The sequence below is a fragment of the Scyliorhinus torazame genome, chromosome 14, assembly GCF_047496885.1.
Source record: "Scyliorhinus torazame isolate Kashiwa2021f chromosome 14, sScyTor2.1, whole genome shotgun sequence".
Lineage (NCBI taxonomy): Eukaryota > Metazoa > Chordata > Chondrichthyes > Carcharhiniformes > Scyliorhinidae > Scyliorhinus > Scyliorhinus torazame.
In genome coordinates this window covers 204,153,857-204,170,051 of record NC_092720.1, presented here as the reverse complement: position 1 = coordinate 204,170,051, position 16,195 = coordinate 204,153,857, and the positions used below count along the sequence as shown (strand labels likewise).

The window sequence follows — 16,195 nt, the reverse complement described above, 5'->3', positions numbered from 1 at the left end:
TTATATAACACACTGTGTGTTACAGGGTATAACACTCCTGTATATATTATATAACACACTGTGTGTTACAGGGTATAACACTCTGTATATATTACATAACACACTGTGTGTTACAGGGTATAACACTCCTGTATATATTATATAACACACTGTGTTACAGGGTATAACACTCCTGTATATACTACATACCACACTGTGTTACAGGGTATAACACTCTGTATATATTATATATCACACTGTGTTACAGGGTATAACACTCCTGTATATATTATATATCACACTGTGTTACAGGGTATAACACTCTGTATATATTATATATCACACTGTGTTACAGGGTATAACACTCCTGTATATATTATATAGCACACTGTGTGTTACAGGGTATAACACTCTGTATATATTATATATCACACTGTGTTACAGGGTATAACACTCTGTATATATTATATATCACACTGTGTTACAGGGTATAACACTCCTGTATATATTATATAGCACACTGTGTGTTACAGGGTATAACACTCTGTATATATTATATAACACACTGTGTTACAGGGTATAACACTCTGTATATATTATATAACACACTGTGTGTTACAGGGTATAACACTCCTGTATATACTACATAACACACTGTGTGTTACAGGGTATAACACTCCTGTATATATTATATAGCACACTGTGTGTTACAGGGTATAACACTCTGTATATATTATATAACACACTGTGTTACAGGGTATAACACTCTGTATATATTATATAACACACTGTGTGTTACAGGGTATAACACTCTGTATATATTATATAACACACTGTGTGTTACAGGGTATAACACTCCTGTATATATTATATAGCACACTGTGTGTTACAGGGTATAACACTCTGTATATATTATATAACACACTGTGTGTTACAGGGTATAACACTCTGTATATATTATATAACACACTGTGTTACAGGGTATAACACTCTGTGTATATTATATAACACAGTGTGTGTTACAGGGTATAACACTGTATATATTATATAACACACTGTGTGTTACAGGGTATAACACTCTGTATATATTATATAACACACTGTGTGTTACAGGGTATAACACTCTGTATATATTATATAACACACTGTGTGTTACAGGGTATAACACTCTGTATATATTATATAACACACTGTGTGTTACAGGGTATAACACTCTGTATATATTATATAACACACTGTGTTACAGGGTATAACACTCTGTATATATTATATAACACACTGTGTGTTACAGGGTATAACACTCTGTATATATTATATAACACAGTGTGTGTTACAGGGTATAACACTCTGTATATATTATATAACACACTGTGTGTTACAGGGTATAACACTCTGTATATATTATATAACACACTGTGTGTTACAGGGTATAACACTCTGTATATATTATATAACACACTGTGTGTTACAGGGTATAACACTCTGTATATATTATATAACACACTGTGTGTTACAGGGTATAACACTCTATATATTATATAACACACTGTGTGTTACAGGGTATAACACTCTGTATATATTATATAACACACTGTGTTACAGGGTATAACACTCCTGTATATATTATATAACACACTGTGTGTTACAGGGTATAACACTCTGTATATATTATATAACACACTGTGTTACAGGGTATAACACTCCTGTATATATTATATAACACACTGTGTGTTACAGGGTATAACACTCACTCTCCCTCCCATTCGTAGTATTGTCACCACCCGCTCCCCCCGTTCGTAGTACTCTCTCCATCCGTTTTCCCTCCTCGCGGTACTCTCTCCCTCCACCCTTACGCTCTCAGTAATCTCTCCACCCACTCTCCCTCCTGCTCGCACTACTCTCCACCCGCCCACCCTCCCACTTGTACTCTCTCCTCCTGCTCGCGGGACTCCGCACGCTCACCCTCCCGCCTGCAGACTCTCTCCACAGGCTCACCCTCCTGCTCGCAGACTCTCTCCACCCGCTCTCCCTCCCGCTTGCGATGCTTGCTCGCCACCTCTCTCCCTCCTGCTCACAGTACTGACGCCTGCCATTCAGATGGCTGATTGACTTAACCCTTCTTCCCCTCTTTTGCATCTCAGCGAGAACTCGGGCAATCAAGCGAAGGCTGTTGGCACCAGTGGCCGCCTGTCGGATGGAGAGGAGGGTGTGGATGAGCATCTACTCGACCCTGCTGAGACGGAGCAAGAGGACGAGGAAGAGGAGGATGACGAGGAGGAGGAGGACGGTTCTGACAACCCGATGGATACCCGGTCTCCGTGTGACTCCAGCGATGACGACCTGCCACTTTCCTACCTGCGTTCGTCGGTCAACAGCTACTTCGGGGCAATGGGCAGACTGGCGCGGGGTGAGACTGTGCGAATCCTTGCCCGCAGACTGACGCTGGACAACAAGGTGCAGTACCTGGTGGAGTGGGGCGGCTCCTCCATATTTTAGCAGACACTCCGAAAACCAGGCCAATCCGGCAGGCAGGAGTCCGGGGAACTGGAGGGAGACGGCAAAGAGCCAAGTGCCAAACTAAAGCAGCTTCTCTCGAATCGGGCTCCTGATCGGCGCCGGGCACATCAGGGTTTCAGGATTTCACGTCAACTGTTTTTAATCTTTGGAAGTCTTTGACAGGCTTGATTCCTTTTGCTCTCTGTCATAGGATGCTGGAGTATGTGCCCTCACACAGAGACAAACCTGAGCTGGCCACGTGGCGATAACACCGTTATGGGCGAAGGGGAATCAAACAGGAGCAGGCCAATTGTGCAGCCAGAGTTATGGACCAAGGTGGAACGGTGGGTGGGGGGGCTCAGATCCTGCTCGGGGTGCAGGAGGATGTGGATCAGACTGTTCCTGGGTGGGTTAGACTGTGTCAGGGTTTCTGGGGGATGTGGATCAGACTGTGCTGAGGACCAGGGGGATGTGAATCAGGCTGTGCCAGAGGCCCTGGCGGGTTCAGACTGGGGTGCTGCGGGGGAGGGGGAAATGTGGATGGGACTGTGCATTGACTTGAGATTGATGTATATCGGACTGAGACGGGAGTCACAAGGGATTATGTAGAAGGCTCTCTTCCTCCTCCCTCCTTGTCCCCTATGTAAATTAATCCTCTCTATGTTTGTGCTCTGCTCCAGTTGCCCATTGACCTGTTCTGCCTTCTGCCCTGTTCCTTCTCTGTGTCTGAGACTCGTACCCCTCATTCCCAGACTGACTCCCTCTGCTTCTCGACGTTGCATGTGTGTCCTTCCTTTCTATCTCTCCCTCTCCCCCCTCTCGCTCTGTAGGTTCTCCCTGTGTGCATTTCTCTGTCCTGTTGTCCTCTTTTTGTGCTGTTTGTTGTTTTTCTTCCGGCACCTATGGTGCACAAGATAGAATTTAATCTGTTCCCAGAGCGAGTTTTTTCCTGGAACGCCTGTCACCAGAGGCTTATATTGACGGGCGGGCGCCACTTCAAATCCAGCTGACCAGGAGTCCCCCATTCTTGCCACCAGACATTGGCCTGTTTGGAAGGATTTTACCGGTTGACACATTCACCAAGTTTCACTGTTATGAACATACCTTCCTTGACCATCAAGTCCTGGGGTGGGAATCGAACCCAGAGCTTCTGCTTTAGAGGCAGGGACACTGACCCTGGCCACAACACCTCCTCGCTCTGCATGCTTTTGCCTTTTTCTTTACCTCATGATTTGTTCCCCCTCTATCTTGCACCCTCTGTCTGTCTGTCTCTCTCATTCCTGCCTTGCTCTCTCTCCCTGCCTTGCTCTCTCTCCCTGCCTTGCTCTCTCTCCCTGCCTTGCTCTCTCTCTCTCCCTGCCTTGCTCTCTCTCTCTCCCTGCTTTGCTCTCTCTCCCTGCCTTGCTCTCTCTCCCTGCCTTGCTCTCTCTCTCTGCCTTGCTCTCTCTCTCTGCCTTGCTCTCTCTCTCTGCCTTGCTCTCTCTCTCTGCCTTGCTCTCTCTCCCTGCCTTGCTCTCTCTCCCTGCCTTGCTCTCCCTCGCTGCCTCGTTCTCTCTCCCTGCCTTGCTCTCTCTGCCTTGTGCGCTCTGTCTGTCTACCTTGCGCGCTCTCTACCTCTGCGTTGTATGCTCTCTGTCTCTGCCTTGTGCGCTCTCTGCCTTGAGTGCTCTCTGTCTCTCTCTGCCTTGAGTGCTCTGTCTCTGCCTTACGCGCTCGCTCACCCTCTCTGCCTTGCACGCTCGCTCTCCCTCTCTTCCTTGCACACTCGCTCTCCCTCTCTGCCTTGCACACTCGCTCTCCCTCTCTGCCTTGCACGCTCGCTCTCCCTCTCTGCCTTGCACGCTCGCTCTCCCTCTCTGCCTTGCACGCTCGCTCTCCCTCTCTGCCTTGCACGCTCGCTCTCCCTCTGCCTTGCACGCTCGCTCTCCCTCTCTGCCTTGCACGCTCGCTCTCCCTCTCTGCCTTGCACGCTCGCTCTCCCTCTCTGCCTTGCACGCTCGCTCGCCCTCTCTGCCTTGCACACTCGCTCTCCCTCTGCCTTGCACGCTCGCTGTCCCTCTCTGCCTTGCACGCTCGCTCTCCCTCTCTGCCTTGCACGCTCGCTCTCCCTCTCTGCCTTGCACGCTCGCTCTCCCTCTCTGCCTTGCACGCTCACTCTCCCTCTCTGCCTTGCACGCTCGCTCTCCCTCTCTGCCTTGCACGCTGTTGCTGAAGTCTGAAGGAACATCTCCCTGTCAGCACGCTTTATTCACCTTTTCATTTTGAGCTTCCTGTTCATTTGTGTAAAAGCTGGGCAGAGGTGTGGAGAATTAAGTCACTTGCTAACCCCCCTTCCCCCTCCGCCCAACTATTTAGGAAGCGGCCTTAGCAAGCGGAACACGTCCTGTTGGTGAAGCCAGTAGACCCACAGAGTTTTACTCCATTTTCAAGGTGGGAAACCTGGTACCTGCAGAGCAAGATTCCCCTTAGACAGGGTTTACACTGCCCATGTGTCCTCCCGACGCACTAAACAAGCCAGTGACGGGCCGGCTGTTAGCTGTTTAGGTGGCAAAGAGGGTAATGGTATCCACTTGGGCAAGTTGGCGTCACAACATGTTGCTTCACCATTAGATAGGCACGCCTGATCACAGGGAAATTAGTGGTTCTGATAGGATTCCACAGCCCCCCCCGCAGCTCCTTCTGCCCAACCGCTGGCTTTGAGCCGCCGACCTACCCTCGTCTTAACTCCTAACCTCCCTTTCCTCCTTCTACCACTCACTCGCCTGCTGGACTTTGTCTTGAAATGGTATTCAGCTCACCTGTTCAGTGCTGGCAGCGGGTTCCGCCTTCTCACCACACTCTGGGTAAAGGGCGTCCATTCTGAAACACCCTGTGGGTATCTTTGGTGACTTCCTCATGTTTACGATCCCTCGTTCTGGTCTCTCCCCAGCAGTGGGAACGCTCTGTGCCTGCTCCAATTGAGGAGGGGGAGGGGGGGACGGGAGGGGGCAGAGATAAAATCTTTGGTAGTTTTTAAGGCCTCTCTAATGGAGATTCCCCTCCACCTTCTCTTTTCCATCAGAGGAAACCGCAGCCTGTTCGTCCTCTGCCGATGGTGTAACCTCGTCTTTCTGCGAGGCGGTGAGCTCCCTCCGGGCAGCGGTGTTGCTGTTACCCCCCCACACCCCCATCCCTGAGCTCGTGGGTTGTTTTTTTGTTTCCTCCCCTTTGCTTGCCTGATAAGAGGATGGGTTCGGAAAACCAAGTTATATCATCCGTATTTAGAAGCCTAACGTTGACACAATGGGGCCCGGTCACGGAACTGGGACTAGCCCCTGCTTTCCCGATGGCTCAAGGTCCTTTTTTGGGTTGGGGAGGGCGAAGAGATTATTTTGCTATTCTGTAATTTAAAATCAAAATTTTACACACTTCCCACACACACACACAAATGCATACATATACACACATATATATAAATATATATATATAGATATATTATATAAAAATAAAGGTTTTGTTTTGTTTGTGTAAAATTTATTTTGTAAAATGGAGTTTATTTTTTCCCCCTCTCCTGCAAACAATATTTTTTTGTAGAATTAGGTGCTTTGGATGGCGAGAGATCTCTCCTTGTTTTTTTTCCCCCCTCTTCATATGTAATGTCTTCCAAAGCACTTGGTGTCTCTGCATTTCTCCTTTCAATGGGACACAACATGGCGGCGTGGGATAGGGAAGTGACTGAAGTTCATTGGGCCCCTCCGGCACCTCCTGGTCCATTCCAGTGGACCATGGCTGATCAACATCTTCATTCTTTCTGCCCTGCCTTGGTTTCGCATTGATAATCTATACCATCACAAGATTTGGAATTTACAATTGATCCACTAGACTCAACATGGAGTTCCAACTTTCCACACACTGCTTCCTGACGTCACCCTTAGTTCAAATTTTAAAGTCATGGCCGCCGCCCCCCCCCTCCCGCCCCACACTCTTGGCTGCCAGAATTCTTCATCTGTTAGCATGAGGCCTGGTTGTCTTGCCCACTGCCGCATGCATTCACTCTGATGCTTGGCAAGGTGAGTGCAGCTCCAACAATCCTCGCAAAGCTCAACACCATCCAGGCCAAAGCAGCCTCACTTAATTGGCCTCCCATCCACTGCCTTCAACATTCCCATCCCCACACTGTGACAGCTGCATGCACCCTATGCAAGATGCCCTGTGGCAGCTGCATGCACCGTATGCAAGATGCCCTGTGAAAACTCGCCAAGGCTCCTTGGACAGCACCGTCCCAACCCATGACCTGGAAAGAAGCAGGCCAGCAGATACCTGGGAGCCCCACCACCTGGGGGTTCCCCTCCGAGTCGATCAGCATCCTGACTTGGAAATACGTCGCCGTTCCTTCACTGTCGCTGGGTCACCATCCTGCAACTCACTGTGGTTGTATTTACACAACATGGACCACACTTTCTCGAGGACAATTAGTGACGGGTAATAAATGGGTTCACATCCCATGGTCGAATTTAAAAACAATGAACCAGGCCTCTGATACCCAATAGTCCCAGGCTACAGTCGCTGATGGAGAGCCCTTAACCGGCCGGCTTGATTACTAACTGAAAGACTGGGGTTTCATAGAGTATCTATTGTGCACAAGGAGGCCTTTCAGCCCATCGAGCTGGCACCCAACCCTCTGAAAGAGCACACAACCTAGGCCAGTCCCTCACCATAACCCTGAAAATCTACTAACCTGCACTTCTTTGGGAGGAACCTACGCAGTTACAGGGCAAGTGTGCAAACTCCACGCAGTCACCAAAGGTCGGAATTGAATCCAGGTCCATTGGGCTGTGAGGCAGCAGTGCTAACCACTGTGCCACTGAGTGATAGGCTGCAGGGATTGTTCATTAACCAATAACCACTGGGGGTTGGTTTCTAACCAGTAGGTTCCATCAAGTGGCTCTGATTGACCTTTCCTTGGGGTTGGGATTGGCTTGCTCTGTTGGGTTTTGCTCTGTTGATGTGGGAAAGCGAGGCGAGCGAATGAGCAGTGGGACAGCCAGAGAGGCTGCATAGGAAGCATCCATGAGTTATAGAACATTCTGGATTCACTCCATAAACCATCATCCTGAAATGTAACAGTGGCCTATGTGGAAACGAGGGCACAAACTGACACGCCTGTGCCTCTGCCGTGTTGTAGTCAGCAGCTCAGCACTGCATCAGTTATCTCTTCCCTCACAGCCCCACTTTTCCCACTGTATTCCCAACCAGAAGCTCAATCTCTGACTCCGATGGTGCTGAGTGGTAATGTCACTGGGCTAGTAATCCAGAGGCCCAGGCAAACCCCCACCATGGCAACTGGTGAATTTAATATTAGTTAATAAAGTCTGGAAAAAAATGCTAGTCTTAGTAATGGCGACCGTGAAACTTATCAACCTTGTTAAAAAAAAAACCCCATCTGGTCCACTGAGGAAATCTGCCGTCCTTAGCTGGGCTGGCCTGCACGTTACTCCAGATCCACAGCAATGCGGCTGACTCTTAACTACTGCCTCAGAAATGGCCCAGCAAGCGAATCAGTTCAAGGGCTATCCGGGATCGACGATAAATGCTAGGCCTAGCCGACAGCACCCTCAACCCGTGAACAGATTGAGAAAGAATCCCATGAAAATAACGCCAAATGGTCATTACGTTTCTGATACCCACATTCAAGCAATGGGTGTGAAATGAACATTGTTGTAAAAACCCATCTGGTTCACCGATAACCGTTGAGGTTTGGTCTACATGTGACTCCAGATTCAAGATGGTGTGGTCGTCTCCTGTCTCCTAAAATGTCTGCACAAGCCATTCAGTTGTACCAAACCGCTGCACATTTTGAGGGCAATTATGGACAGCAAATGCTGGCCTGCCAGCCATGCCCACATGAAAAGTACACTTCTATCTGGACAGGTCATTAAGGGACCAGGGTGGGCTGTGCAGAGGTTGGAACTCCTGTTGGATGCAGATATCTCACCAGGAGGGTGGCCTAGTATTCTCAGACCAACACCCTCGCTTCCACAGGACGTTGGAGCACAAGTAGGCCATTCGGCCCATTCTGTCTCTGCTATTCAATGAGATCGCGGCTGATCTGGTATAATCCTCGACTCCAGTTTCCCGCCCAATCCCCATAAACCTTTGATTCCCTCTGATTAAAAATCTGTCGATCTCAACCTCTACAGCTCTCTGTGGTAAAGAGTTCCACAGATTCCCTACTCTGGGAGAAGAAATTCCTCCTCTGATTTAAATGGGCGACCTCTTACTCTGAGATAATGCCCTCTGGACCTAGGCTCTCCCACAAGGGGAAACAACTGCTCTGTATCTACCCTGTCAAGCCCCCTGAGAATCCGATATGTCTCAATATGGTCGCTTTTCATTCTTCTAAACTCCATTGAGTACAGTCCCCCAACACATTCAACCTCTCCTCTAGAGGCAGGGATTTCAACTGACTGTCGCCTGCGTGAGCTGCAAGTGGGAATGTCACCACTGATGAAATTGTTCTCCTTCAACTCACCAACGGATGCATCCACTCAGGAGTGGATCTAATTAAGAGCGATGGATTGTCATTCCCTTAAAAAAAGTTTGGCTGTCCTCTGACCAATCACAGGCATTATGATGCCAAGTGGGTCGCCCTGGCAACTGTTTTACAGTGAGATGAACATCATTGCCAGCCTTTCCTGCTGTCCAGGCCCTGGGAAACTCAGGGCATCTTCTGGCCCTTATTTAAACGAAAAGGAGTTTTAGTTAAAGCCTCAATAAAGGTTTCGCGCATTAATAACAACAGGAAAAAATGGAACTGCGAATAAAGGAGAAAAACATTAAGACAGGGTCAGCGCAGTGTTTTCCATTTATTTTAAAGATACCAACTGAAAGGCTTGTGTTTGTACAGGATCTGTCACAACCTCACGGCCAATGAAAGGCTTTTGAAGTATCGTCACGGCAGCCATTTTGCGCAAGGCAAGCTCCCACACTCTGCAATCTTGGCGATGACCAGATTATTTTTAAATCGTGATTTTGACTGTGGGATAAATATTGGACCCATAGAATCCCCAAAGTGCAGAAGGAGGCCATTTGGCCCATGACGTCCACATGGACCTTCTGAAAGAGCACACTATCTAGCCCACAACCCTGCCCTATACCTGTAATTCTGCAACCCCACCTAACCTGCTTATCTTTGGACTGTGGGAGGATTCGACAGGGTAGATTCAGAAAGAATGTTCCCGATGGTGGGGGAGTCCAGAACTAGGGGTCATAGTTTGAGGATTAGTGGTAAACTTTTTAAGACTGAGATGAAAAATTTCTTCACCCAGGGAGTGGTGAATCTGTGGAATTCGCTACCACAGAAAGTAGTTGAGGCCAAAATGTTGTGTAATTTTTTTAAAAAAATTAGAGCACCCAACTCTTTTTTCCCAATTAAGGGGCAATTTAGCATGGCCAATCCACCTACCCTGCACATATTTGGGTTGTGGGGGGGAGAATGCACAAACTCCACACAGACTGACCCGGGACCGCGATCGAATCCGGGTCCTTGGCGCCGTGAGGCAGCAGCGCTAACCACTGTGCCACCGTGCGCCTACGCTGTGTAATTTCAAAATGGAATTAGATATAGCTCTTAGGGGCTAAAGGGATCAAGAGATATGGGGAAAGGCGGGATCAGGGTATTGAACTTGATGAGCAGCCATGATCATAATGAATGGCAAAGCAGGCTCGAAGGGCTGAATGGTCTCCTCCTGCTTCTATTTACTATGTTAGTCGGCCACATCAGAACGAGAGGGATCGGCAAACTGCACACGGGGCTCCCCCTCACCGGAGGGAGGAAGTTCCTCTCCAGGGAACTCAGGAGCTCAGAGAAGAGATAAAGACCGACATTCAAGCTGCGGTCAAGCTGGCCTTCGCAGAGGCTCTGGCCACCATACTGGTGGCCCTGGACAAAGCAGAGAGGAAACGGGAGGCCCAGGGGAACACCACCAAGGAACGAGAAAAAGCCTCAACAGATCAGAGCGACTGTATCGCCGCCCTGGAGACGGAAATGGCAAGGTTGGCCCCGACGCAGGGAAGACTAAAAGGGAAAATAGAGGACCAAGAGAACCGATCACGGTGCCAAAACTTCAGGATAGTGGACCTGCCGGAAGGGATTGGAGGCAGGGACCCCACAGACTGTGGCCCAGAAGTTGGGAAACCTGAAAGGAAGGGACAGCTTCCCCACCCTGTCAGAAATAAACCGAGCCCACCAGTCACTCCGGGCCGGAGAGCAGCTGAGGGCGACAATCGTCAAAATGCACTGAACCAAGACGGGGAAAGAATCCTGTGCTGGGCTAGGCAACTGGGAAGGGCACCAGATCAGGATATATCAGGGCATTGAGGCAGACCTGGCCAAGGGCCGGGCGGAGTTCAATAGGGCGAAGGTGGCCCTGTGCAAGAGCAAAATGAAGTTTGGCATGCTCTACCCGACTAAACTCTGGGTCACATTCCAGGGCAGGGAGCTTTTCTTCACGACCCTCCGCAGGTGCGGACCAATTTGTCCAGGAAAACAGGCTGGGAAACCAGCAGCAACGCTAGCGGCAAAAAGATCACCAAAATAAGGGACTGAATGAAGCTGAGGGACAATTTGCGCGGGACTGCACTGCCTTGCTCTGAATACGGGAGCCGAATGTAGGAAGGAAGGGACAAGGGGAGCGTAGACAAGGAGCCAGTGAGAAGGAGGGGAAAACATCTAGCGGAGTGAAGGTTAGGCACATAACCAACCCCAGGAGGGGGGGGGGGGCGCCACACTAGCAGAAAAGCTAGTGCCAGGAGGTACAAACGATGGGGGGGGGGGGGGACCATGCCGCAACTCCCGCAGAGGAGAGAACGCCTGGCAATGGAGGGGTACACAACACCAATGGGGGACAGCTAGGGCTGTAAAAGGGGAAAGGAGAGTAGGGAGGAGGGACAATAATACGAGGGGTGGAGAAGACAAGGGTTGGGGGGGGACGAATCATAGTGGAAAGATAGGGACAAGGATGGCAAGGGCTCTAGGCTGGCTACAACAGGCCATTGGACAAAGGACAATCACGGAGTGCAGGGGCCTGGCCTCATGGTGAGTACGGTGACCATGGCCATTTTGGATGGCCCCCTAACAAAGGGGAACCCCAGAGTGCAGAGGCGCATCCACAAGGTAAGTATGGTTGATCCCGTAGGAGGGGGGGGGGCAAAAAAAAACACAACCCCCCCCCATCAGAATAGTCACCTGGAAAGTCAAGGGGACTTAATGGCCCAGTGAAAATGTCCAGAGTCTTTGCCCACCTGAAAAGTATAAAAGCCGACATAGTCTTCCTCCAAGAGACGCACCTGAGGGAGAAGAAACGACTGTGGGTAAGGAAGGACTGGGTGGGACAGACCTACCATTCCTGCTACGGGATGAGAGCCAGGGGGGCAGCCATTCTATTAAATAAGAGGACGGCGTTTACTCTGATAAGGATGATTACGGACCCAGGGGGCGGTATGTCATGGTCAGCGGTGTCCTGAATGGGGCACCAGTGGCCCGGGTCAACATGTACGACATGATGTTTATAAAGAAGACCATGGTGAAAATCCCCGACATCGATACACACCGACTGATCATTTTAACTGTGTATAGGACCCACGGGCAGACTGGTCGAAGCCCAAAACAGGGAGGACCTCTAATATGACGAAGGAATTCGGTCGGTTAATGGAGCAAATGGGGGCAGTGGACCTATGGAGGTTCACCCACCCAGGGGAGAAGGAGTTCCCTTCTTCTTCCAGGTGCACACCGTATACACCCAGATTGACTTCTTGGTAGTGGGGAAATCGGTGCTTCCAGGGATCGTAGGAGCAGAACACTCCGCGATCGTAATCTCCGACCACGCTCCACGCTACATGGATGTGAGGTTGGAGAGGGGCCGGGCCCAGCACCCCCCATGCAGGTTTGTCACGGCCTCCTGGCCGCCAAGGCTTTCTGTGAGAAAATATCACAGGCCATGGACGAGTATATTACTGACAATCGGAATGGGGAGGTCTCAACTCTCCACGCTCTGGGAAGTGCTGTATGCTGTGATCAGGGGTGAAAGAGACAGAGAAGAGAGGGTGGCTACTCAACAGATAGTTAACTCCATACTGGAGGTAAACTGGTGATACTCCGCGGCTCTGACCGTAGGCCGAGAGGAAGAAGCTACAAATGGAATTCCCACAAGGAAAGCAGTGCATCAACTCCGCCAGGCACGGGGGACACTTTACGAGCACGGACACAAAGCCAACTGCCTGCTGGCTCACCAGCTGAGAAAGCAGCAGCCATGAGGAAAATAGTCCAGATTAGAGTCAACAAGGGCAAACGAGTAGGGGAGCCGGAAAAGGTCAATGTCGCATTTGAGGTCTCCTACCAGAGGCTGTACACCTCCAAGCCCACCAAAGGGGACTTGGGGATGAAACAGTTCTTCAATGGGTTGGACATGCCAGTTGTGGGGGAGGACAGGAAACAGGGGCTGGAAGCACTGTCAGCACTGGAGAAGTCATGGAGAGCATCAACTCCATGCAGGCGAGAAAGGCGCCAGGACCAGACGGATTCCCGGCGGACTTCTACAAAACATTTGCGATGGTACTGGCCCTGCATCTGCGGGAGATATTCACAGACTCGCTGGCGAGGGGCAGAGTGCCACCTACCCCGGCACAAGCATCAATCTCGCTGATACCCAAAAAGGGCTAAAACCCAACAGAAAACGGGTCCTACAGACCCAGGTCACGGCGAAACGTACACACGAAAATACTGGCCAAAATCCTCCCCAAGAAAATGGAGAACTGCGTACCAGAGGTGGTTGCAAAGGACCAGATGGGCTTTGTTAAGGATGGGCAGCCAATGTCGAACATCAGGTGCCTGCTGACCCCACCCAGGGAGAGAACACCAGAGGTGATCCGGCTAAGAGACAGAAAGCACAGAGTCTCGCTCTATGCCGATGACCTGCGCCTCTACTTCGCAGACCCACAAAGCAGCAAGAAGGCAATCATGGTTTTCTTGAAACAGTTTGGATGGCAGCACGGTGGCGCAGTGGTTAGCACTGCTGCCTCACAGCGCCGAGGACCCAGGTTCAATCCAGGCCCCGGGTCACTGTTCATGTGGAGTTTGCACATTCTCCTCGTGTCTGCGTGGGTCTCACGATGTGCAGGTAAATGGATTGGCCATGCTAAATTGCCCCTTAATTGGAAAAAAATTATTGGATACTCTAAATTTTTTTTTTTTTAATTGAAAGAGTTTGGAGCCTTCTTGGGCTACAAACTCAACTTGAGAGAAAGTGAAATCTTCCTGGTGAATTGCAAGGCAGAGGGGCAGAAGATAAACGTCTTGAACTCCAGACTGAGCTCCAGCGTGTTCCTGTTGATCCAAGATGCTACGAATTACGCGAAAGCAATGGAACTCCTTAAAGAACACTATGCTCAGAAGGCGAACATGCTCTTCGCCAGGCATGTACTCGCCACCCGCTCGCAACTGTCTGGTGAGTCCATCGAAGACTTCTGGTGCGTCCTAATTCCACTCGTCCGGGACTGTGACTGTCAGGCCGTTACGGCCGCTGAACACGCGAACCTCTTCATGCGTGATGCTTTCGTGACGGGGATTGCGTCGGACCGCATCCGAGAACGATTACTGGAAGGGGCGACGCTCGAACTGGCGGAGACGAAAACCTTGGCGCTCTCCATGACGTATCCCGTAATGTACAATCTTACCCCTCCCGCCGCGCTGCCCACCCTTCTACCCCTTCCTACCCCTCCTGGACCTTGCCGACGACCTCCTCAGCTGGGTCTCTTCCTTCCCAATACGCCTGTGCCGCACGCCGATCCACGCACCCCGGGGGTCCCCGTTGCTACTTCTGGGGTCAGCAGAAGCACCCCTGCCAAAACTGCCCGGTCCGCACTGCCGTTTGTAAATCCTGCAGTAAAAAGGGCCACTTCGCGGCTGTGTGCCAGGCCTGCGCAGTCGCTGCGATCGCACCCACTATCGCCCCCTCCCCCACGCCAAACACAAATGGGAGCCGCCATCTTCTCCTCCCGGGGCCATGTGCGGCCAATGGGCGCCGCCATCTTGTCCCCCTTCGGCCACGTGCGCCCCATGGGTGCCGCCATCTTGTCCCGACCCCGCAATATGCGCACCATGGGCGCGTCCATCTTGTCCTGACCCCGCTTCATTGGTGCCGCCATCTTGTCCCCCACAGGGTCTCCGGACATCCCGAGATCGGAACCGCACACGCTCGCCACCCGAAGCATCCGACAACTACCTTCAGCTCGCTTCGATGACGCTGGACCAATCTCGCCCGCACAACCTGGCCACCGCGTCGACGACGGTGAAAATCAACGGCCACGCGACCACGTACCTGCTGGACTCCAGGAGCACCGAAAGCTTCGTTCACCCAGATACGGTAAGGCGCTGCTCCTTCGCGGTCCATCCTGCCAATCAAAGGACCTCCCTAGCCTCCGGATCCCACTCCATACCGATCCGAGGCTTCTGTACAGTCACCCTCACTGTCCAGGGCGTAGAATTTAGTAACGTCCACCTCTATGTCCTTCCTAATCTCTGCGCCGCACTCCTGTTGGGCCTGGACTTCCAGAGCCTCACCCTCAAATTCGGCGGGTCCTTACCCCACCTTACCATTTGCGGCCTCGCGACCCTCAAGGTCGATCCCCCCTCCCTTTTTGCCAATCTAACTGCGGATTGCAAGCCCGTTGCCACCAGGAGCAGACGGTACAGCACCCAGGACAAGACCTTCATTAGGTCCGAAGTCCAGCGGCTGCTTAAGGAGGGTATTATCGAGGCCAGCAACAGCCCCTGGAGAGCACAAGTGGTAGTGGTTAAAACTGGGGAGAAACACAGGATGGTCGTGGACTACAGCCAGACCATCAATCGGTACACTCAGCTCGACGTGTACACCCTCCCACACATATCTGATATGGTCAATCAGATTGCGCAGTACTGGGTCTTCTCAACAATTGACCTGAAATCCGCCTACCACCAGCTCCCCATCCGGAAGTCGGACCGGCCATACACGGCCTTCGAGGCGGACGGTCGCCTCTACAGCTTCCTTAGGGTCCCTTTCGGCGTCACAAATGGGGTCTCGGTCTTCCAAAGGGAGATGGACCGAATGGTCGACGAGTACGGTTTGCGGGCCACCTTTCCGTACTTAGATAATGTCACCATCTGCGGCCATGACCAGCAGGACCACGATGCCAACCTCGATAAATTCCTCCGCACTGCCACTCTTCTCAACCTGACCTATAACAAAGAGAAGTATGTGTTCAGCACGACCCGGTTAGCCATTCTCGGCTATATAGTCCAAAACGGACTTCTCGGGCCCGACCGCATGGAGCTTCCCCTCCCCCACTGCCCCAAGGCCCTCAAACGCTGCCTGGGGTTCTTTTCCTACTCCACCCAGTGGGTCCCAAACTATGCGGGCAAGGCCCGCCCACTCATTCAGTCCACCCAATTCCCCTTCGCGGCCGAGGCACAACACGCTTTTGCCCGCATCAGAGCAGACATCGCCAAGGCCGGGATGCGCGCAGTGGATGAGTCACTGCCTTTTCAAGTAGAAAGCGACGCTTCAGACGTCGCCCTTGCCGCCACTCTAAACCAGGCAGGCAGACCCGTGGCATTCTTTTCCCGCACCCTTCATGCCTCTGAAATTCGACACTCATCCATCGAAAAGGAGGCCCAAGCTATCGTTGAAGCTGTGCAGCATTGGAG

At 51.1% G+C, this 16,195-nt stretch overlaps 1 protein-coding gene across 2 annotated transcripts in view; it reads left to right on the top strand.

The window, feature by feature from the left end:
* The window catches only part of phf1 (PHD finger protein 1), a 65,603-nt gene extending 59,616 nt beyond the window's left edge, over window positions 1-5,987 (top strand). For both annotated transcript variants that reach the window (XM_072475467.1, XM_072475466.1), the window contains one exon: window positions 2,121-5,987. In XM_072475467.1, the coding sequence (XP_072331568.1) occupies window positions 2,121-2,475 (355 nt within the window). In that variant the 3' untranslated portion in view covers window positions 2,476-5,987. The remainder of the gene's footprint in view (window positions 1-2,120) is intronic.
* Window positions 5,988-16,195: the final 10,208 nt, after the last annotated feature.